Genomic DNA, 22,501 nt, shown 5'->3' on the forward strand with positions numbered 1-22,501 from the left:
GGTTCTTGTAATTTTACCATTTTAGTCGTCGTTACCGTAGTGATAGCAATGTGATTTCCGTGCAAACATGCGGTGAAGGAATGTCTCTTCAAAAATATATTTAAAAAAAAGTTTTTTGTATAACCGGTAGTTCAATTCGCGGATATCAGAACGCCAAATGATTGGTGTCGTACCAAAAATTGAACGACATCGTCAGGAGACACACAAGATCCCATAGATGTTTTATTATACAAATTATATATCACATATCCAACGAAGTGTATGGCTAAACCACCACTTAAATGTACGCAAATCTCAAGTTAAGATATCCTCAGATTGGCTTTGGAGTCGTGTTTTACCATTATTATTTTAAAGTTTCGCTATTTTAGATCAACATCGAACTATTAGAACAAGATATCGGTTTGGATTATAGCTTTTAATCTGACTGATCAGGAAATGTCCTGAAAATATCCGGTTTGTTTCTTATGATATAACATGTTATTTAGTAATATGATGCCGTAACATACAGTAAAGCTACATAACACCTTCGTCTGTTTCAGTTAAGAAAAACTTCCAGTGGATCCGATGAACTAAATTATCGGGTCTCTTTGAATATGTAATCTTCGTGTTTAAGATAGCCTAAGAGGTTAGCATTCCAAAAGACAAGTTTTGAACACGCCAGTTTTTTTGGGGTTTATTTTAGTTGAAAAACATGAAGCATATAGACATGGGTCGTTGAACATTGTTTACGATATTTATCGTTTGAAAAAGAGAAGTTTCCTGAATGTGACGCAAAACACCACGGTATAGACTTAAAAGTTATACTAAGATAAAACAATTTCTAATATAGAAACGACACCCACTTGTCAATTTTATCCGAGTTTGATAAACACGATGAACAACAGTAATTTGTTGAATAACTTGTCTTTATCGTATATTTCCATTGTGAAACATATCTCATTATGAGATAAAAATGGTTATTTGATACAACCAATATAAAAGCTGTTCGTGACATTTCAATAACAACTGTTGACGTTTTCTTCATCAGGACTGATAGAAGTTCGTATAGTAATTACTTATTTTGTCTTGACTTTCTCGAATTACGATGTATAATTAGCAAGAGGCCCATGAATCATATATTGATTTGAGAAAAATTAGTTATTTGATACAACAAGTATAAAAGCTGTTCGTGACGTTTCAGTAACAACTGTTGATGTTTTCTTCATCAGGACTGATATAAGTTCGTATAGTAATTACTTATTTTGTCTTGACTATATTAAATTACAATGTTTAATTAAAAATGTACGTACTATGGTAATTTTTTCTCTGTGTGTACTAAGAAAAATCACCATATTTTACCTGACAAATGGACCACATTTAACCTTTCGAAACGTTTTATGTACTAACAGTGTAATAAGGTGCGGCATCTATAGAAATGGTTTCGTGCATTAATGTAAAATCCTTCTAATACCCGATGCTTTATTATTATTTTTCTTAACAGCTGTGAAAAAAAATATGCGGAATCGGTAGGTATGGTAAAAGGAAACACAACGCAAAATGGCAACTTTTTAATATAAAATGGATTTAATAAACAAAATTAATGAAGATACAAAAATATGTGATATATGTTTGTCCATAACGTTTTGATGAAAGAACCAATTTTATTTCCCATTGCCATGCCAACCGCATTGTGTAACAAAAAATCTTGGTTTTTTTTCTATCATGTGTATATTAAAGATCGCCGAAAGCTATAAAGAGACCCCCTTATATACAAGTAGCACGTATATATATCACCCCACCTTTACATACAGTTTCAGTTATTTCAGGAGTTGCGTCATACTCTTAATCTACGAATTTTTATTTTTTTTTAACTTTGGTAATTTCGTTACTCTGATGGTACAATTATATTACCAAGAAATAATGCCATGTACAGAAATAAACAGAGAAACGCAGACGCAGTTCTCTCAAAGGAATATAAGCACGTTTTGTACAGTATCTAGAAATAAGCATGTCTTCAAAATAGTAACTGGTATAACATTATGGTTACGCCTTAAAATATGAGCATACACATGTCTCGTGTAGCGCGACCCTCAACATTAAAATCCCCAGAGGAGTTAAAATCAACGCTGAGGGTGAAAAATAATCAATATTTCAAAAGATGTCGTGTCAATTTGGCAGTCATTTGATATATAATAGATAAGAATACAATTAACAAACAGTTCAAAAGGCCGTGTCATCAATATATAAGGTAGGCATGTACACATTGAAGGACACGACACGAGATTATGCAACATTTCGGGTGTTCGAAACCCATTAAACCTTTTAACACATAGTCTTAACAAAAAAGTAAATATACCGGTTACTAATAAAGTCCCTGTATAGAATCAAAAATATTTTATCACAGACACAATTGGCATTCATCTTAATTTATCAAACCTTGGTCCGACAGTGTCTTCCTTTCTTCCTGTTCACGTGTCATAACCAGCGTCAAAAACTGACTGAAAGGAGCACTATTAACATGGAACAGCTAATATTAGTTTTTATTCATATCACAGGTAAGTGAATTTGCGAGCGAATGGGTCATGAATGCCTGACTGAATAAAACCATCCTCGTTAACAGGCCATGCACTGTTCTCCCGTTGTAGTCCGGGGTAGATACTCTGTTCTCCCTTGACGTGGGTGAAAAGGCTGTGAGCACCGTCCGCTATTTCAGACTCGTTATACGGCGGCATGCAGAGCCGTACCTTGTCCAGAAGGTGTCCAGGCCAAAATGCATTCTGATTCGTTGTACCATGTAACTGCTGGTATCTAATGGCCAAGTGACTGTAAATGATACAGAATGACATATACATCAATATAAACGGTCAACATAAATATGCATAACAAAATTCCAATATAAATTATGTATGCATTTGTGGATCTACGCATCGAAAATTCCAATATACAAAACGAAAATTCCAACATATGCAACCTTGATTCCAACAGACACTACCAAAACTGTAAGCATGCAAAACCAAAAATCTAATATGTATACACAATCAAAATATCAATAAATCTGACCTGGGATATTATGGTATAGTTACTAATATTCGTGTGAGTTTTCATTTCGTGAATTCACCTAAAGTCGCGAAATTTAATACACAAGTAGTATACACAATCAAAACATTTCAATATACACAACCTAATTAAACCATATCTTCAATATTCACAGACAAAGTAATGTGTACCAGTTTAGAGGAAAACTATAATGGTCTTTTTGTTTCCTTGGAATCTAATAGATTCAATATAATGAAATGAATTACTGAATATATTCTCAGAAAAAGGTATACATCTAAAACATCTGTTGTGTAATGCTTTTGGTTTTTCATCATGATTGAATTACGGTTTCTTTCGTCTTTTGTAACTAAACTATATAGCAATGCCTGCCTTTGTTTACACATATACATTTGAATTATATGGAAAACGGTATTTAAATCAAAGAGGAAGCACTACTTCATACAATGTAAAATGGCTAAAAATTCTCACGGCTTTATCAAGATATTTCCTGTATTCTCTGGACACTATAGAATGTTTCCATGCACTCAGCGGTTCGGCAACGGCAAAATCGTTCAAACATACTTTTAGAAATAAATATTTACAAAAAGTATTGATTCCGTCCTTAACCTGATACACAAACCAGTTCACCAATAACTCATCCTAATATACATACAACATTTCCTTTAAACCAAATACCATTAATTATATTGACATCAAACATATAGGGATACATATTGCTTTAAGTTCATTACAAAAGTGTTCTCGTCATATTCACTTTTATACAGCAACATGGCTTTTGTCTGTGATATATTATGTTGATGAAGAACGTTATTTATGAACAAACATAAAATATTATAAGACTCTTTCATATGTGGATATGAAGGATAGGGATATTCTACCCGAGGGTCACAAAATGTAGTAAAACCCGAGGCTTGCCGAGGGTTTTGCAACATTTTGTGATCCCGAGAGTAGAATATCCCTATCCTTCATATCCACTTATGAAAGAGTATTTTTCTTTCATACCACGACGTTTTACTGCAATTTTACAACTATAATATCCCGCCATTTTGAAATAAATTCGAAGAAATCCACGAAGGAAGTCAATTTCCATACATGAAAAATTACGTGATATTTTCAACACAAATTCCGTTGCTTGCATCTTTTATAGTAAAACCAGTCAATTTTGTGAAAAAAATGTTAAAATTTTACCGAGGAAATAGAGATTTTGTTGACGCCGTGACGTCACGAGGCTTTATTGCATGGGTAGCCATGCAATACAGCCTCAGGCGACATGAGTGTATTGCCCTAGACCAGCCAGTATTACACGTGTAGGTATGAAAGAAATCATAGTCCATAACACATTTTCCTGAAACTCCCCCCCCCCCTAAACAAACATGTTAAATATATATAAATAAAGCTGGGTCTGATTTCTTGAAACAAAAGTGCAGACTTAAGTGAAAACTAATTTTTCCTCCTTAGGTAACTTATATGAAATGCTTTTACTTAAGCCCGTTCTTGAGTCTTTACATAAGCTTTGTTTCGAGAAATCGTGGCCTGGTCTTGTCACTTCACCTTTTTGAAATGAGACGAATGCGTTTGAACCCATCACCATTCGAAAAACCGTTACCGGATTCTAAAAATCTATTCCGTAGTACAGATGCTACTTTATGTTCACCAAAGATTTAAAAATGGAATATGAGGAATGTTGTCTGAAAACAGTTTATACAAGTCGTGTGTTAGAACAACTTAGCTTCTAGACATTAGATTTCCCCCAGGTAAATATTGTTAACTCCACTTCGTAATGTCTTGGGATCATGCTGGCGTCATTTCTTTCTGGATATAGCTTATAACACATTCGAGAATGTAGTAAACCTAAACGTACAAGGTTTTTGCCATAAACCTGGGAACGACAGCGATAGAAGTCCCCTGAGCAAGACAAAACGCGACATTATCTAAACACACGTTGTGAAGTACTTATGTACAATACTGTGTTAGTGGAAATGGCAAGGCGAAAAACTAACGTTCAACAGCACTTCATCGAGGACGAAATTGGGATGGTGGCATGGGTTTCATTGCGAGACCATCTAAACCCTGACACCAAATAAATTGAATGGTCAACGTACAATAAAAACACAAGGATTGTGATGCGGTAAAAAACAAATACATACATTCACATTGAAATGCCGTGCAGAAGCAATTGTACGAAAATGGTCAAAATTCCATAGAATACACATTCACATTCAAAGGGGATTTACTTAGGCTACGCTCTTTAGGGCACTAAACTAGTAGCTTTTGTCTTTGGTTTTCACTGAATATGCTGTGAAGTGAGAATGTATTTTTAAATCGAGTCAATGTTTCAGATAAAAATGTTTAACAGATAGTTAAGCTGAAATAGCCCAGAGACAGACAAATTGGCGTGATCCTACTAAATCAGCAGAATAAATGATGTTGTATTTTTTCAGTGCTTAATCTGAACATGGAGTCAGAAAGATTGTAAGGTTCGTATTGGTCAGGCGCTGGGAGACAGGTACAGATAGATATAACATGTGCATAGTAAAATGAACTAAATCAACGGAAATGTTATCCATGCTATCATTATTTCATATTGCCACTATATGTTATTCATTATAGACACCCCATTGAACTTATTATCAATTACAGGAGTTATACCGATTTGAAAGACAATAAAATAAAGAAAAGGAAAATGAATTGAAAGAGAATAAAGACAAGAGGTCCACATAATATAGTAGTGGCAAACAATTAAGGCAATACAAAAGATCTCTTTTAACAGAAGTTCAGGTTCTTATAAATTTGATGAATTAGACCATGAATGAAGGTCCCTTGATCTTCACCATGCTACAAATTAAGTCTCTACGCCTCTTGGTTATTTACAAGAAGGTGTTCAAAGATTGTAGCCTATTTGACCCCAGTGACCTTGAATAAAGGCCAAGTTCATTAATTTGAACAAACTTGGTACCCCTTCATTCCAGCATGCCGCAGGCAAAATATGAGTACCCTTGGCCTATTAGTTCTTCAGAAGGTGTGGTTTTAAGATTTTAGTCTTTTTGACCCCTGTGGTCTTGAATGAAGGTCAAGGTCATTCATTTGAACAAACAACTTGATAGCCATTCATTCCAGCATGCTAAAGCCAAATATCAGTACCCTGGGCCTTTTGGCTGTTGAGAAGAAGTCGTTTGAATGTTAAGTTTACGCACGGTGCACGGCGCACGACGACGGACGATGCATGAAGATAATAGGTCATTCTGACCCTTTGGGTCAGATGACCTAAATACAGAGAAGGAATGGGGTAATAGACATCCGGTTTCTTTTGTTTTATGCCCTATAAACAACAAATACCATTTGAACTCACTGGTTTAGTAGGTGGAGTAAAACCGGAATGTCCGAAGAAAATTCTAGAAAATGGTATTGCTTAGGAAAGGATCTCGAATGAGAGGAAAAAACGATGAGAGAAGAAAGAAATTATTTCGGAAAGGATCTAAGATAAAGGAGAGACAACTCAAAAAAGTACGTGGAAAGGAAAAGAAAGATAGATTGCTGGAGAGAGAAAAGGAGAGAAATAGACCGTTTAGGAAAGATTTACAGATGAAATGGAGGAAGATCGTTAATGAAAGAATTAGAGATTTCATGTAATTATTGTGATATAAGTGATGAATTGGGAGAATTACCTCACCCCTGTTAATTATTATTTATTTAAATAGCATTTTTAGTACTATAATCATGTTTGGTACGACTGTGTTAAGAAACAAAAACAATTTTGAATTATTGTATAGTCCATTCCCTTGAAAAAACTAGAGATAAAAGGAAGGATGATCGTTTAGGAAAGAATTAGAGATAAAAGCGAGGAAGATCTTTAAGGAAAGAATGAAAGATAAAAGGGAGAAAGATCATTTAGATAAGAATGAAAGATATAAGGTTAGAATATCGTTTAGGATGGAATAAAAGATAAAAAGAATAAGAGATGAAAGGGAGAGAGAGTGTTCAGGAAAGAGTTAGAGATAAAAGGGAGGGAGAGCATTCAGGAAAGAATTAGAGATAAAAGGTAGGGAGAGAGTTCAGGAAATAATTAGAGATAAAAGGAAGGGAGAGTGTTCAGGAAAGAATTAGAGATAAAAGGGTGGGAGAGCATTCAGGAAAGAATAAGAGATGAAAGGGAGAGAGGGTGTTCAGGAAAGAGTTAGAGATAAAAGGGAGGGAGAGCGTTCAGGAAAGAATTAGAGATAAAAGGTTGGGAGAGCATTCAGGAAAGAATTAGAGATAAAAGGGTGGGAGAGCGTTCAGGAAAGAATTAGAGATAAAAGGGTGGGAGAGCGTTCAGAAAAGAATAAGAGATGAAAGGGAGGGATAGTATTCAGGAAAGAGAGATAAAAGGGAGAGAGAGCATTCAGGTAAGAATTAGAGATAAAAGGTAGGGAGATAGTTCAAGAAATAATTATAGATAAAAGGAAGGGAGAGTGTTCAGGAAAGAATTAGAGATAAAATGGTGGGAGAGCATTCAGGAAAGAATAAGAGATGAAAGGGAGGGAGAGTGTTCAGGAAAGGGTTAGAGATAACAGGGAGGGAGAGCATTCAGGAAAGAATTAGAGATAAAAGGTAGGGAGAGAGATCAGGAAATAATTAGAGATAAAAGGAATGGAGAGCATTTAGGAAAGAATTAGAGATAAAAGGGTGGGAGAGCATTCAGGAAAGAATAAGAAACAAAAGGGAGGGAAAGCGTTCAGGAAATAGTAAGAGAAGAAAGAAAGGGAGAGTGTTCAGGAAAGAATTAGACATAAAAGGGTGGGAGAGCATTCAGGTAAGAATTAGAAATAAAAGTTAGGGAGAGAGTTCAGGAAATAATTAGAGATAAAAGGAAGGGAGAGTGTTCAGGAAAGAATTAGAGATAAAAGGGTGGAAGAGCATTCAGGAAAGAATAAGAGATGAAAGAGAGAGAGAGTGTTCAGGAAAGAGTTAGAGATAAAAGGGAGGGAGAGCTTTCAGGAAAGAATAAGAGATAAAAGGAAGGGAGAGTGTTCAGGAAAGAGTTAGAGATAAAAGGAAGGGAGAGCATTCAGGAAAGAATAGAGATAAATGGCAGATAAAGGGGAGGGAGAGCTTTCAGGAAAGAGTTAGAAATAAAAGGGTGGGAGACAGTTTCAGAAAGGATCAAATATTAAAGAAAGGGATCGATGAGAGCTTGCAAGAAATTATCAAAATGACAATTGAGATTGCTTAGAAATTTATGGAAGGGATAAAAGGGATGGAGATCGTTTAAGTAAATATTACAGAATTGACATTGAATGGAGTGACATTGTTTGGGTAAAAAGAAGAGATAAAGGAAAATAGGTAGCTTAACAAAGATAAGGGGTATTGTTTAAAAAAGGTGAAATTGAAATGAGAGGAAGATTGTTTTGGAAATGTTCAGAGGATTTATGTATAAGAAAGAGTTTAATATAATATAAAAAAGTTTTGTATGAAAAAAGACAAAAGAAAGATTAACTTATGACTAACAAGGATGAGACATTAAGAGGGGAAAGTAACAGTAACAAAAGTATAAGACACAATGGAATTACAGTTAAGTAATGGTAAGAGAGTTGAGTGGAATGTAACAATGATGTGGCCAGGCCAAATCCAAAGGGAGATAATTAGTGAATTAAACAAAGAAGACACCATCTATCTTTGAGAAAAACAATCCAACGTACAAGTAATAATAAAAATATCCCCTCCTAGTATATATAATAAGGTATTCATTATCCAAAATATAAAAGAAAAATTGTACATTGTATGGATATTCATTCTTACCCGAGCGGTGCAAAAACAAGGGGTCACTACATTTACAGAAATTAAACAGTAACAGCAATGGTGTAACAATGGTCTGGAGCAATTCACATTGTTACAGAAAAATAACAGACAAGATAAGCAAATCACAGATTTTTTTCCTTTCCTTTTGGCAGGTTTGATACTTAAGATACAGTTGAATTAATATTATTTACAGATAATATGCAAAATCATACCGCAACTTTTCTTATGCGTTTGATTGATATTCGCAAAAAAGGTTTAACTCAGTGAATTAAAATCTCCCAATGTTATATTGAAGCAATTTCAATTCATTAATTTTATCTGTAAAAGTTCATCACCCTGAAATTAATTTGTAAAGGAAATGGCGAAAATTAGTAGCCGCAAAATATAGTTGGTTACATGTAACAGTATTTTAGTGTTAAAGTTGTGCAAAAACGTTTACATTATCAGATAATCAATCTTTATTATTCATTTCTTAATTAGTATTTTAAGAAAATTTAAGATCAAAGCCTACCTTGTGAGTTTGTCATACTCCTCGAACGTCATCCAGCAGTCGACCCGCCGCCTAATAACAGCCTTTCCAGTGGACAGGTTTTCCTTTGTACCAGTGGCGGCCACAGACGATCGCTGTGGGTACTTGTGTCGACTGTCAATTAGGAGTTTACCACTACGGGACCTACGAACTTTGTCCTTGTGTTTGACCTCTATTGGTGTCCGGGGTCGCTTAGGTGGGTCGGCATGGTGACTGGACAGAAGGGGTGCTCCAGGAGTTTTGACTCGTCGCTCTATGGAGACTCGTGGGTGATCAGGAGGATGGAGTAAAACTGAAATTATACAGAAAACATAGGTTATAGTAACAATGAACATGGATCTAATGGTACAACATCTGATATTATACAAGTGCACATCATATAGATAAAGAATATTTCAAACCGAAAATTGTCATTAATCCATAAATAACATTACTTTAGTGATATTTCCACAGCTTAACTACATATAAATAAATCCTTGGCTAAGACCATCCTCCATATATGCAGAAGTTACTATAATTTAGTACAAACCCATAAAAGTAGGGATCAAAAGTGACTATTAACACCATGGATATTGAGGACGCAGGTTTAAGACTTCCTCTCATTCTTCTTTCAAACGTGCACCTACAGATTTCCATATAACTGTCCTACATTTACCTCTTTCCAGCAGTTTTTTACTGAGTGGAGTATTCTGGACCTGACACATGCGTGTGATCTCGTAATACTCCTTTAGCTTCAGCTGTCTGTATTTGTCAATCATAGAAGCTGTTTCTCCCTGTAGGGTAGACTTCATGCAGTGATTGTCGATGGCGCGATCCCCAACTTTAATGATACCCGGAGCTGTATCTTCCTGAACTTTCTTCGGAGACTGTCAAAATAAATTAACATTCTGTCTAATACTCATACTGTCAAAATAAGCATTCTGTCTAATACTCATACTGTCAAAATAAGCATTCTGTCTAATACTCATACTATCAAAATAAACATTCTGTCTAATACTCATACTGTCAAAATAAGCATTCTGTCTAATACTCATACTCATACTGTCAAAATAAGCATTCTGTCTAATACTCATACTGTCAAAATAAACATTCTGTCTAATACTCATACTGTCAAAATAAACATTCTGTCTAATACTCATACTGTCAAAATAAGCATTCTGTCTAATACTCATACTGTCAAAATAAGCATTCTGTCTAATACTCATACTGTCAAAATAAACATTCTGTCTAATACTCATACTGTCAAAATAAACATTCTGTCTAATACTCATACTGTCAAAATAAGCATTCTGTCTAATACTCATACTGTCTAACATCTTCATACTCATACTGTCAAAAAACATTCGTCTAATACTCATACTCAAAATAAACATTCTGTCTAATACTCATACTGTCAAAATAAACATTCTGTCTAATACGTCATACTGTCAAAATAAAACATTCTGTCTAATACTCATACTGTCAAAATAACATTCTGTCTAATACTCATACTGTCAAAATAAACATTCTGTAATCTCATACTGTCAAAAATACTGTCAAACTACTGTCAAAATAAACATTCTGTCTAATACTCATACTGTCAAAATAAACATTCTGTCTAATACTCATACTGTCAAAATAAACATTCTGTCTAATACTCATACTGTCAAAATAAACATTCTGTCTAATACTCATACTGTCAAAATAAGCATTCTGTCTAATACTCAAGTTTACTTTAGTACTTACATTATTATAGCATATATAGCTCTTATATTATGGATAAAAAAATGAAAACAAAATAAGTATATTGTAATTGCAATTTCATTATTTCACAAAATGACTATTATAAGAAAGAGATTTGCTTGGATCTGAGTTTGGTGTGGCAAGGGACAAAACCCTGGCAACTGAATATGGCAGTCACCTTCAGAATATTTCCTTGATGTAAGAAAAATTAAGTTATAAGTGTTATAAGATATTTTGTCAGAAATTTATCACAGTACAGTACAGTTGGAGACCTCTGTATTTAAACAGTTCCATTTCAAGTCATTTTAATTCTAATTCTATTAACCTCACATCTAATTAATGTTTGTATATAACCAGTACCTTCACCTGTAACTAATTGATTAATAATGCACACTTAAACTTATTAACCTCTACCATTAGCTATATTAATGTTATCCCTGAATTAATTTTACCTGTGTCATCAACTGTGATTAACGTCATAAATTGTAACTTTTAATTCAGTTTAGTAAAGTTGTTATTGTAATTTCTAAATTTAGCTTATTTCCGAGAATTATTGTCTGCATTGATAAATTTCCTCTAATCATGTTTTCCTGTAACTTCTTAAAATAGTTAAAGTGTACCTATATATACCTTCACCACAATCTATGAAATACACTACAGTGTTAGAAGTTTATACCAAAATATCTAAATGAATTGACAACTATCAGAGTGTTTTGTGTAAACATACCTCTAAGTGCTTACAGTTCAATGTTTGTCAATTCATTTTTCTACACTTAGCAGAACAATGTAAAAAAGACCTATATATGTATAAATATATTATCGCCTGAAAATGGCTTGAAAGGCCTGACATTAATGTGTTGATATCATGTATAATTATATACACATGAAAATAAAACATGGTTATAACAATTTACACCTTTGGGTATGAACAAAATTTCTTTGTTCTGCATAATTCCTTATACAGATAATATAGAAAACACCTTGAGATATGAAAATTTCTATACAATAACCATGGATTTTTTTTATAGGTGTTCATTATAAACATGTTTTACTGCATTATACATGAAAGGTGTTGAAAAATTAATTCCAGTTTAAAAACTTTGAACCCATATGGTAGTAAACAATCTATTGACATATCACTGCTACAAACCTTAATAGTTATACAATATACATGTACAAATACCTTGGAAAACCATCAAATATAACTTTAACCCAAAGCCCCATAATAACAAAAATCTACAATAGAACCAATCAAGTTTACCACCAAATTGTCATCTTCCAGGTCCAACAAGAACAGATCATCGGAACTAGACCAAGTATCTACATCCTGTAGATTCAGTAGAAGTCTCTTGTGGATTACATAATTATGTAGCTAAACATGCATGAATCATTTATGAAGAGTCCCACATTATATATCTTCATAATCATATTACAGGTCAAACATATATAACAGAGACAGAGTATCATCCTCAACATCAATCAGCTGATTCTATCTATATGGGTTAATAGCTACACATATAGAGTGAAATGAGAAAATCATTTTTGTAAACTGACAAAGTAATTTTTTATGAATTTAGAAAAAAATTACTTATAAATTATAAACAAACAAAATATTTTTAAATTCAGAAAATTTTGTTTGTGAAATGGAAACTATTAAAAAAAAGATGTAGTAATTTGATTCCAATCACATTACGTACCTACACTTTTCATATTAAAGGAGTAGCCATTTTTACCTCCTCATATAGCAGTTAATAAATCACTGATTAAAAGACAATGATCATGCAACCTAGACATACATAGGGATTTCATCTATATTATCTTATATACCAGTAAAACAAGGTCTATGATTTCATATTATTTGATACATTAAAGCAAATTCTTGCTGAGGAAGAATTGACCCTGATCAACATAAAGTGGGGTAGGGGTGGGGGCATGCTTGGCCATCGTGAAATGACCTACCCAAATCTGTCAGGTTATCAACAACCCAGGGGTGTATCATTCTGACATACCGTTTTATGGGTATGACTGGACCCTTTCAGGGCCTCTCTGTCCCGTTTCCGTAAATCCACCATGGCCTCGTCAGACTTGAGCACCATCTGTTCCGGCCGTGTGTCAATGTCCGGAGGATGAAGGAATTGTGGGGTACTACTGCGACTCTGGGTGTGAAGAGTTCGACTACTGCCCTGGGCGCTCTCCTTACCCGAGTCTATCCTCTTCTTCACCGCCTCTACCTCCCCTTCTACTGCAGTAGGCTGGCCTTCTACTTTAGATTGGTCAGTTCCAACTGAACCCTGACCAGCCGACTTGGCCGACTTTGGGGCGGATCTTGCGCTGGACTTGGCCGATTTGGTACCAGATAATATAGTTACTTTGGTCAGGTCAGATAACTCCCTCTCTGGACCAGATTCTGTTACTGGTATGGGTGAAGCTGACAATAGAATTATGGTGATAGCTATAGCATTATTATTAACAAAAGATAGAAACTCAGAATTTACTCAACTGACTTTAGAACGTAAATCATTTGGATATCATATACCATTGAACCTAAAACCACTCAAGGAACAAAGAAAAATGGTCTTTACAGCCAAATGGGATTGATACATAGGTCAAAGTTTGATGACATTATACATTTGTGGCCCTAAGAATGTGATCTTAATAAGCAATACTAGGTCTTTATACAGAGGTGGTCGATAAGGCAGGTTTTACTATACACAGGAAATGAACATCATGGAATTATTTTTACCAGAACAAGATTACTATATAATAATATTGCATACATACAAAGAGTATCTATCTTAACATGTGTGTTAATGGTAGGAATATAAAAAAATAGTGCTCAATAATCAATAATACTACTAATATGTAATAATTTTTACTAGTTCTTTTCAACACCTGAGCCTTTTTGCAGTGCTATTGACACAGTCAGTCGCCTGGTCGCCAGGTGTGAATTAATATAAAAAAATAGTGCTCAATAATCAATAATACTACTAATATGTAATAATTTTTACTAGTTCTTTTCAACACCTGAGCCTTTTTGCAGTGCTTGACACAGTCAGTCGCCTGGTCGCCAGTGGCGATTAAAAACATAGTTGGGCCACTGAAAATTGCAACATTACTGGCCCAAAACAAAATGTATGAGCGGGTACACAATATCAATGAAGCTTCCAATCGTATTATGACCTATAATACCGACTTTGAGCTTGATTCAGAGTCATATATGATCAAGAGTGACGAGTAAATAAATTTGGTTTTTGATGTTTATGATAAAGCCTGTTTTGGGTTCTTTTATAATATAAAAAGTATTCTTTGTTATGTGTCTCAGTATTTTCTAATTTGTATGTCTTGTATTTTTTATATTTTCTATATGCATATTGCATTTTGGGATTGGTTGACACAAAAACAAGATTTCCAACATCTTGAATTTTGAAAATTGAAGTTTTTTATCGTTAGCATAGTGTTTATTAATGCCACCTACCAGTATGAGAGCCAGAACCTTTAGATGACACTGATGTTGTTTCCCGTGACAGTTGTTTGCGTCTGTTTTCTCGACGCTCTCTATGCCAGCTGTCCAGTCCTCGAGCCAGCTCCTTGTAATCTAATTCTTCATCAAAGTCTGCATCCAGGGATAAAATGAGGTCTTCCAGCAAAGGTTCGGACAAAGGAACTTTGGACTTGAAACAATAATAGACATGCCAGGAAATATAGTAAGAGACAACTATTGCCGAATTTCAACATATACTTACTTTAAGGTTATGTAAATTCCACCATAATAATACAATATTTGTTACACTGAACCAGTGAGTACTTTATATATGACATTTGGTTGACTTAGTGAGCCCATTATCAATGTGTACAAGTTGTCATCTTCTGTCTGATGATTAAATGAAGATGACATTGTACAATTGTAAACCATACATAAAATATCAAACTACATTTTCCAACCCAAAGAAATGTTTAGAAATATCCACCATGATTACATAAACAAAATGCTGCCTCTGAAGACAATTACCCAGGATCATGTAATCCTCATTAATCGGGGTGCCTGTATCGCTCACCTGGTTTGTAATGTCAAGTTTAATGTTCTAAATACAGGATCATTGTTTCTTTTCTGAAGGATTTAAAGATTTCCCTAGTGAAAAAAACCAGTGGAATTCCAGTGGTATTTCAGTGGAATTCCAGTGGTAAAATCTTGTGGAATTCAGTGGTATTCCAGTGAATTCCACAAGATTTTATAACTGGAATTCCACTGAAATACCACTGGAATTCCTCTGGAATACCACTTGAATGCCACTGGATTCCACAAGATTTTACCACAAGTATTCTACTGAAATACCACTGGAATCCACAAGATTTTACCACTTGAATTCCACTGGAATCCAGTGGTATTCCAGTGTTGCCCTACAGAAATTTCATTGGAATTTCACTGGATTCTGCAGGATTCCATTGAAATTTCAACTGGTGTTTCCAACGATATTTCGATTAAAATTCAAGTGATATAATTTTTTATGAAATGGTCTATCAACCCAATGGTAATTCTATTGAATTCCTGAAATTCTTACCCAATGAAATATTTGATGTAACAAATTCTCATCAATGGCAACAGTTTATTGTGTTCGTTATGTTTTAAACTTCCACAGATAAATGCTACGAAAATCTGTTTTCAGGGATATGCAGCAATCAATTTCATAATACATTTCAAGAAATAAGTATTAGTCCAAAATAAACCTATAGTTGTAAAGCATTATAGTTTATATAGACAATATAATTCAATAACAAATGACAAATACCTACACAAACCAATATAAACACTATACATGTGACAACATCAGGGTGCAACAATTTCATGTTGAAAAAGAATTGCAGATAAATTAAAACTTACTAAAGTGTTCATCTGTGCCTAAAGAAATTCAGGAATTAGATAATCCTTTCACTAATTTGGCAAAACTTCCATTTAAGATAAAACATGTTTCCCCTTCCACACTCCAGCAGACACAACAGCCATTTTGGATGGTGACTGTTTTGGCGGGAAACATATATAAGTCATGTGACTCATGTGGTCATGTAACTTTAAATTTAGAAGCAGGAAGATATGGGAAATGATATGTGGGCTTAAAGCGTATAAAACCTTGGATATTTAGAACTTAAACAAACACATTTAATATGAAAAGTTTTCTCATCAATTTTATTGGCTTAATGTTAGATTTAGATACTTAATAAGAACCACTGGAATTCCAATGGAAACAATTCTATATGCCACTGGAATACCAGTGGAATGCAACTGGAGTACAAAAATTCCATTGGAATTCCAGTGGAATTTTTTTATTCCAGTGGATTTTTTTTCTATTCCAGTGGAATTCCACTGGATTTTGTTATTCCAGTGGATTCCACTGGAATTTGGTGATTCCAATGGAGTCCACTGGAATTCCACTGCTTTTTTCAATATGGTTACCTCTAATTTCACTATAACATACCATTTTTTCTGCTCCAGGGGGTCAGAGCCAAAATGTATACACACTCTGTTCCCCCTTCCCCAGAGTATGTTTCTGGCAAAATTTGGCCATAATCCATGTAGAACTCTATGACAATAGTATTAATTTAAAGGTCCACTATATATAATATATACCTTACCTAAACCGCTTTTACATATAGTTTTTGAAATGGCAATGTAAAACAAAATCGATACCTTTGTAGAGTTGCAAAAGTTATTAACTTACCATTAATACTACATATCATCACCTTCTGAACAATTTATTTAAAATAAACAAAATGTTAATTTTCATAACGTGGGTCATTTTATGTTTCCCAATGTCGTTCTAAATACTGCGAGGTAGTTGACTATCACTGCGTCAGACGGCAAAACAGCGAATTGACTCTCAACTGTTTCCATATATTATGTAGAAATCTTGCATAAGTTTGGTGTTGTAACCTCATCTTAGGCCATCGGCATGTATTTTCTGTTGTCATTAATGTTTTTTAAGGAACCTTTATATTTTGCTCCGGAAAGGTAGTGGGCCTTTAAATGATGTACAATGTATTTCCCTATTGAGCCCCTGCCCCTGCAGGGTCTGAGCCAAAATTTATACAAGCTCTGTGCCCCTTCCCACAAGAAAGTTTCTGGACAAATTTGGTTTCAATCCATGTAGAACTCTATGACCAGAAGCCGTTTAAAAGATTTAACCTCTATTTCCCCTATTGGGCCAATCCCCTCCTGCCCCCAGGTGGTCGAGCCAAAATTTATATTTACTCTGTTCTCCTGCTCTCAAGGATGTTTCTGGCCAAGCTTGGTTAAAATCCATGCAGAATTCTATGACTATAATATGCAGTTGTGATTTAAAGGAAATGCTGACGGACAGACAACGGACGATGCGCCATGACATAAGCTCAACGACACCTTTGGGCCAGGTGAGCTAAAAATGTTGAAGCATCTGTTTACATACCTGTCGAATAGATTTTCTGAACTCATCTCGAGATAATTTCCAGTTCTTGTCTTTGTCTGTTTGTGTAAACAAATCTATCAGTCTCATTTTGTTCCGCTTGAGGAATAAATCCAATATTCGGATACCCAACGGAGATGGGACCTTGACACTTGGAACACTTTTTATCTCTGCACTAATGGGGGTCTCTGGGGGAGGGGGCAGCTCCACTTCTTTGGGCATTCTCTCTTGTTCCATACGTCGTAGGACACGCTTCTCCAATGCAGTTTTCTTTGGTTTATTTCTTAACCAATCTTCATTAAGTCCCATATTTTCTATGTTATTTCGAAACTTCTGTCTTTCTTGAATCCATTTTTTGTATTGGAATTCTTTATCTTTTTCAATTTCTTTCTGTATTTCTTCTTGATCATACTCAAGTTTATCGACCAAAGGTTCAGGGGGTTTCACACTTGTGGTGATATCAACTGGGGCAGGTTTGGGTTTCTGGTTGAGATAGTGACCAAGTCGATGTCTCATCTTTGTCTCCATTGGAGGAGCCACAATGATCCTCTTCCTGCTCAGTGGACCACCAAATATCTTCACTGCAGCCTTGTAATGTTTGACATGTGGCAAGTCTCGGTGTTTGAATAGACTCATGCGATCCTCCTCAGGAACATGGTCCAGGTTGTACTCATCAAACAACCGCTTGAGTGGGAAACTCAGGTCCGAGTCCATCATGTCCACCTGTCCACCCCTGTGTGGCGGCATTTTTCTCTTTTCTTTTAACTGGTGATCAAATAGACAGCTTTCCTAACTACAATGTAGCTCTCATGACAAGATAGTAAATCAGGACCTGTAAAAGTAACGAAAGACCAAATTGTAAATTCTTGACAATCAAACTGACCTTCAGTTAAATATAACCTCGGTATAATCATAGGATAATTTCTGACAGATTGTCATTGTCATAAAAATCAAGTGATTTAAGGCAGGAGATGATTATTAATTCATTCTTACACATATGTTCATGTATGATTTGAATTATTTAAGATATCTGTCTGGGAACTTTATTCAAGTGTACCAGGGTAAGTAAATCTACTGAGTGTACATGAGCTATGCAGAAATCAACAGGACAGATGACAATCTTGAGCAACATCGTAGCCCTGTACAACAGAGGGAAGATTTCTGACTGTACAGTGACCGCTTGATGTTGCCTGTATCACTATTTACAATTAACCTGCTACATATGCATGCAATATTCTCCCCAAATGTATTCAACCCCCTCACATAGACTAATCCAGATTCTCTTATAGGAAGTGTGTCAGTTACTATAGCGATCTGCAGCACCAAATGTCAGGACTAGAGTAGTGGGCAGCCAGCCAGACTTCAACCCATGACACCAGACTTCTTAATTGGTCTACTGCTCTAGCGACTGACCTAAAGGGAACACCCCCTCCCTAGCGTAAAGCTAGAAAGCGTTCTACCACTATTAACAATTAAAACCTGTTACATACTATGTATTACTCCAATAACATGAGAGGTCAATGGTCAGCCTATCTTTATTGGCATTATTTTGCTGACAGTTCCACACGACGTAATGATTCAAAAGTGCCTCGTCGTGCTATACTTTTAACATTGTTGGAGTAATTATGTATGTAAATTAGATAAATTCCATCAACTCAGGGAGAAGCATTAGTCTAGCCCAAGATACTCTGTCCCCGATACCAGGCTTAGACATTATGACAGATTGTTGTCTAGTCTGGTGTAGGGTCAAAGTGCACTGCTATATAAGGTGGAACTTGTCAACACTGGTATCAGTCAAGGTCATCTTCAATTCAGACAGCTTAAAAAACTTTACCACCAAGAACTGTCACTTACCTTGGTCTTTTCAACAAATTAATAATTTATCTAAAAATTCATTTTATCACGCATGCATGTATATTATGTCAATACAGTAGTTTCATTCCTGAATCTTAAAATTTCCCTCGTAATCGTTGCCATTTTCTCATAGTATGCAAATGGCCTCTAATCTCGTCAGCCCGATACCAAACAGTGTCGGTGAGTTAATTACACCTTTTGATATAGCATTGGGCTTTGGCATAATGTCTTTTACTCCCATAACATGAGAATCGTCTGGTCAGGCGTTTTTTTTATCGGACATTATTTTGCTGACTGTCGACTCTCATTTCCGAAGGCCTATTTCTTTGATGCAGCTTCCGACGTCAGATGAAAGCGGAAGGAAAAGTGCAATAATATCAATATTTCTTGCTCTAAAAGTGATAACAATGATGTGTACTTACAGTTTAGGTATTAATTATCCCATTTATCTAGGAAAACCATAACTTGAGGCCTCATAAGATAGTATTTCAGCGGATTATATATGATGAATCCCTTCCGTAATATTTTGACCTAGTTTTAAATATGGCGGCTGGTTACCACAAAAAACAGAACGTGAATTCAAGTGGGCAGAATGCAAGGAAAAGTAAAGGCAGTTCAAGCATTTTGGATACTTTGCAATGCGTTTTTTTCTATTTACCGGCCGGATCGCTTTCATCATGAAGTTTTGTCTGGGTCATGAAAGTTTACGTCAGGAGATGTAAATATTTGTTTTAGATGGATTTTACTGCTGATTTTGTCAAAATACTTGTTGATTTATGAAAAAGAGGTAGGTATTTGACATTGGTGACGATTTAGATATGATTTAAACATTTTAAATCGTCACAATCCAAACTTTGAAAATGTTACCCTCAGCATCGGGTAAATGGCCTATCGGAAGTTAGAGGTTAGACACGACGTAATGTTCCAAAAGTGTCTCGTCGTGCTATACCTCTAACATTGTTGGAGTAAATGTCTACCTAAGTCTGGTGTCTGGGCATCCTCAACTGGTTGACTGGAAACACGCAAATGTCAATCCCATTTACAAAAAAAGCCACAAATACAATCCCGCAAACTAAAGACTTATGTCACTCACATGCATCACATGTAAACTAATGGAACACATCATCACCAGTGCCACCATGTCACATCTGGAAAACAACAACATACTATACGATAAACAACATGGTTTTAGACCTTCCAGATCGTGCGAAACCCAACTGGCCACGTTCATACACGACCTTACACAAGAGGCTTAGCAAGATAAGACACATAACGCAGTGTCTAATGGCAAGCATATGTACAAAAGGCATAACTACGTTAACTGTTCAATTGCAACTTAGTAAATTGGCTCAATCAGTAGTATGCCTAGTACAGTATAAGTATGAGCCGATAGACGTGGACAGAGACAACACATTCTAACAAATACATAAATTGTTCTGGGGCTCAGTCGCGAATTTTTTACCGTTTATACCTTTGGAATCATGTGTATTTCCTTCCAAGGTCCAGCTGTTTCAGTCCATGCACCGCCATCTTTGTTGCTCCATAAACAACTCGGTTGCGCCACCTATAATGTAAACAAGGGGCGTAATTGTGTATAGTGTTTATCTCCCTTTGATCACCACTAAAACGTTTAACATGTTCTATAATTTACCACCACATTGTCTGAACTCTACACTGTAGCTGAGAGGTATGATATTTGTCCATTCACTCTTATGATATCATAGCAGCATAATATACGGTGTATTTGAAAACTCAGAATAAGATATTAACAGTAAATTCCTGGTATGAATGAAGTGTGTCGAATGGTTCCCCTCCTGTGAGATGGCACAGTTGTGTAAGCCCTGTTTTGGTTTTTGGAATAAAAAAAACACAATTATTTTACCACTAAGTTTCCGAAACGGCTATTATTTTTGTTCTAATTTTACCTGTGAAACTAGTTTCATGATTTTGTAGAGTCACAATGGTTATTACGATTATACTCTCACACTTAAGTTACAGCCACAATTTGGATTGTTGGTGAGGTTTACACGAAATAAGTCATCGATGTCTTAACTTTGTATGTACAATATTTGTATTTTAATTTCTGTCACCAAAATTGTAATAAATTAGGCATTTTTTGTTAGAATTACGTTATAGACCTATACATTTTTTAAATGTTGCTATTTAGAAGCACAGGGATCCTGCCCTAAGACCATTTTAAGACGTTTTAGGGGTCTAGATGAAAAATCGGTAAAAATCATACTCAATCCATATACATTACCGATTTTTTTTATATGATGTAGACCCCTAAAACGCTTGATTTTTAGGTGTATTTTTTATTTTTACAAACAACACACTGTATCATAATCATTTTGAAATAAATATTATTCATCTCATTCGTTCATCACCTACTTCAATCTAATTGGTTTGTGCTACATATAATCACTCATATCGGTCAGTCATTCATCATCAATGTTGACCAGTCAGTTCGAATTCACCTCTAGCATACGCATTATCATTGGTAGACATCAGGTCATCATAACTAATCGCTTTCATCCAAATTAATGTTAATAACCGCAGAAACATATATACATAGAGATTGGCAACTCCTCCAATTTTACGATCGGCAGATGTACCTCTGTATGTGCTTAGGGGGTTTTTAGATAAACTCTTCAATAGATGAATATAAACGAATAACTTTGATATGTTGTAAAAGTTGAGTAATTTGCAGATGGTTTGAGTACGATTTTTGATAGAAAAAAAATAACATTTTAACTTATTTATTAATAAAACAAAACGCACTTCCGGTTTTGAATGCCTGTTTTTCGAAAAACCAGGTAAAATTGCTTATTTTCGTGCTTTAAAATATCATATTAAATAACATCAATCGGGAAAACTGATCACATCAAACCATGATATAATGTTTAAACTTTGTGTCGATCCAAAAATATTATGTTTAAAAGAATACGATTAAAAGTAGTTAGCCAAGGCAAAATGCCTATAAACGGGAGGTCCCTCTGCCTGTCAACAAAGACAAAGAAGGAGTTTCCAATCTCTATGTATATATGTTTCTGATAACCGCGACACTACATACTTTTATTTCATTTCAGAAATATTTCATTATTTAATTTCTGGTATATGATAGTTATCTTGCAACTGCCAAATAATT

The 22,501-nt window shown here is 35.0% G+C and overlaps 1 protein-coding gene across 4 annotated transcripts; it reads right to left on the bottom strand.

Annotated features, from left to right (window-relative positions):
* Positions 1-1,541: 1,541 nt before the first annotated feature.
* Positions 1,542-20,942, bottom strand: LOC138336325 (EF-hand calcium-binding domain-containing protein 12-like). 4 transcript variants are annotated; one of them, XM_069285766.1, is made up of 9 exons: positions 20,825-20,895; positions 20,447-20,501; positions 17,503-18,331; positions 14,541-14,736; positions 13,075-13,493; positions 12,327-12,392; positions 9,999-10,209; positions 9,326-9,635; positions 1,542-2,802 (listed from the first exon to the last, which is right to left on the bottom strand). In XM_069285766.1, exons 3-9 carry the CDS (start codon positions 18,244-18,246, stop codon positions 2,529-2,531), a joined length of 2,220 nt encoding a protein of 739 aa, XP_069141867.1. In that variant the 5' UTR covers positions 18,247-18,331; positions 20,447-20,501; positions 20,825-20,895; the 3' UTR covers positions 1,542-2,528. The 4 variants fall into 4 exon arrangements, with proteins under 4 accessions (XP_069141867.1, XP_069141865.1, XP_069141866.1 ...); XM_069285764.1 differs by lacking the exon at positions 20,447-20,501 and having other exon boundaries at positions 20,825-20,942; XM_069285765.1 differs by lacking the exon at positions 20,447-20,501 and having other exon boundaries at positions 20,816-20,897.
* Between the last annotated feature and the right edge of the window lie 1,559 nt (positions 20,943-22,501).

Source organism: Argopecten irradians, chromosome 12, assembly GCF_041381155.1.
Source record: "Argopecten irradians isolate NY chromosome 12, Ai_NY, whole genome shotgun sequence".
Taxonomy (NCBI): Eukaryota; Metazoa; Mollusca; class Bivalvia; order Pectinida; family Pectinidae; genus Argopecten; species Argopecten irradians.

Bases quoted from the DNA above. Each gene is read 5' to 3' on its own strand.
- LOC138336325 (XM_069285764.1), bottom strand. From the start codon at position 18,246: ATGCCGCCACACAGGGGTGGACAGGTGGACATGATGGACTCGGACCTG. The intron at 10,210-12,326 runs GTAAACTTGATT...TTATTTTGACAG, and splicing joins TGGAAGATGACAATTTGGTG to TCTCCGAAGAAAGTTCAGGA. The intron at 2,803-9,325 runs GTAGGCTTTGAT...TATCATTTACAG, and splicing joins GAGTATGACAAACTCACAAG to TCACTTGGCCATTAGATACC.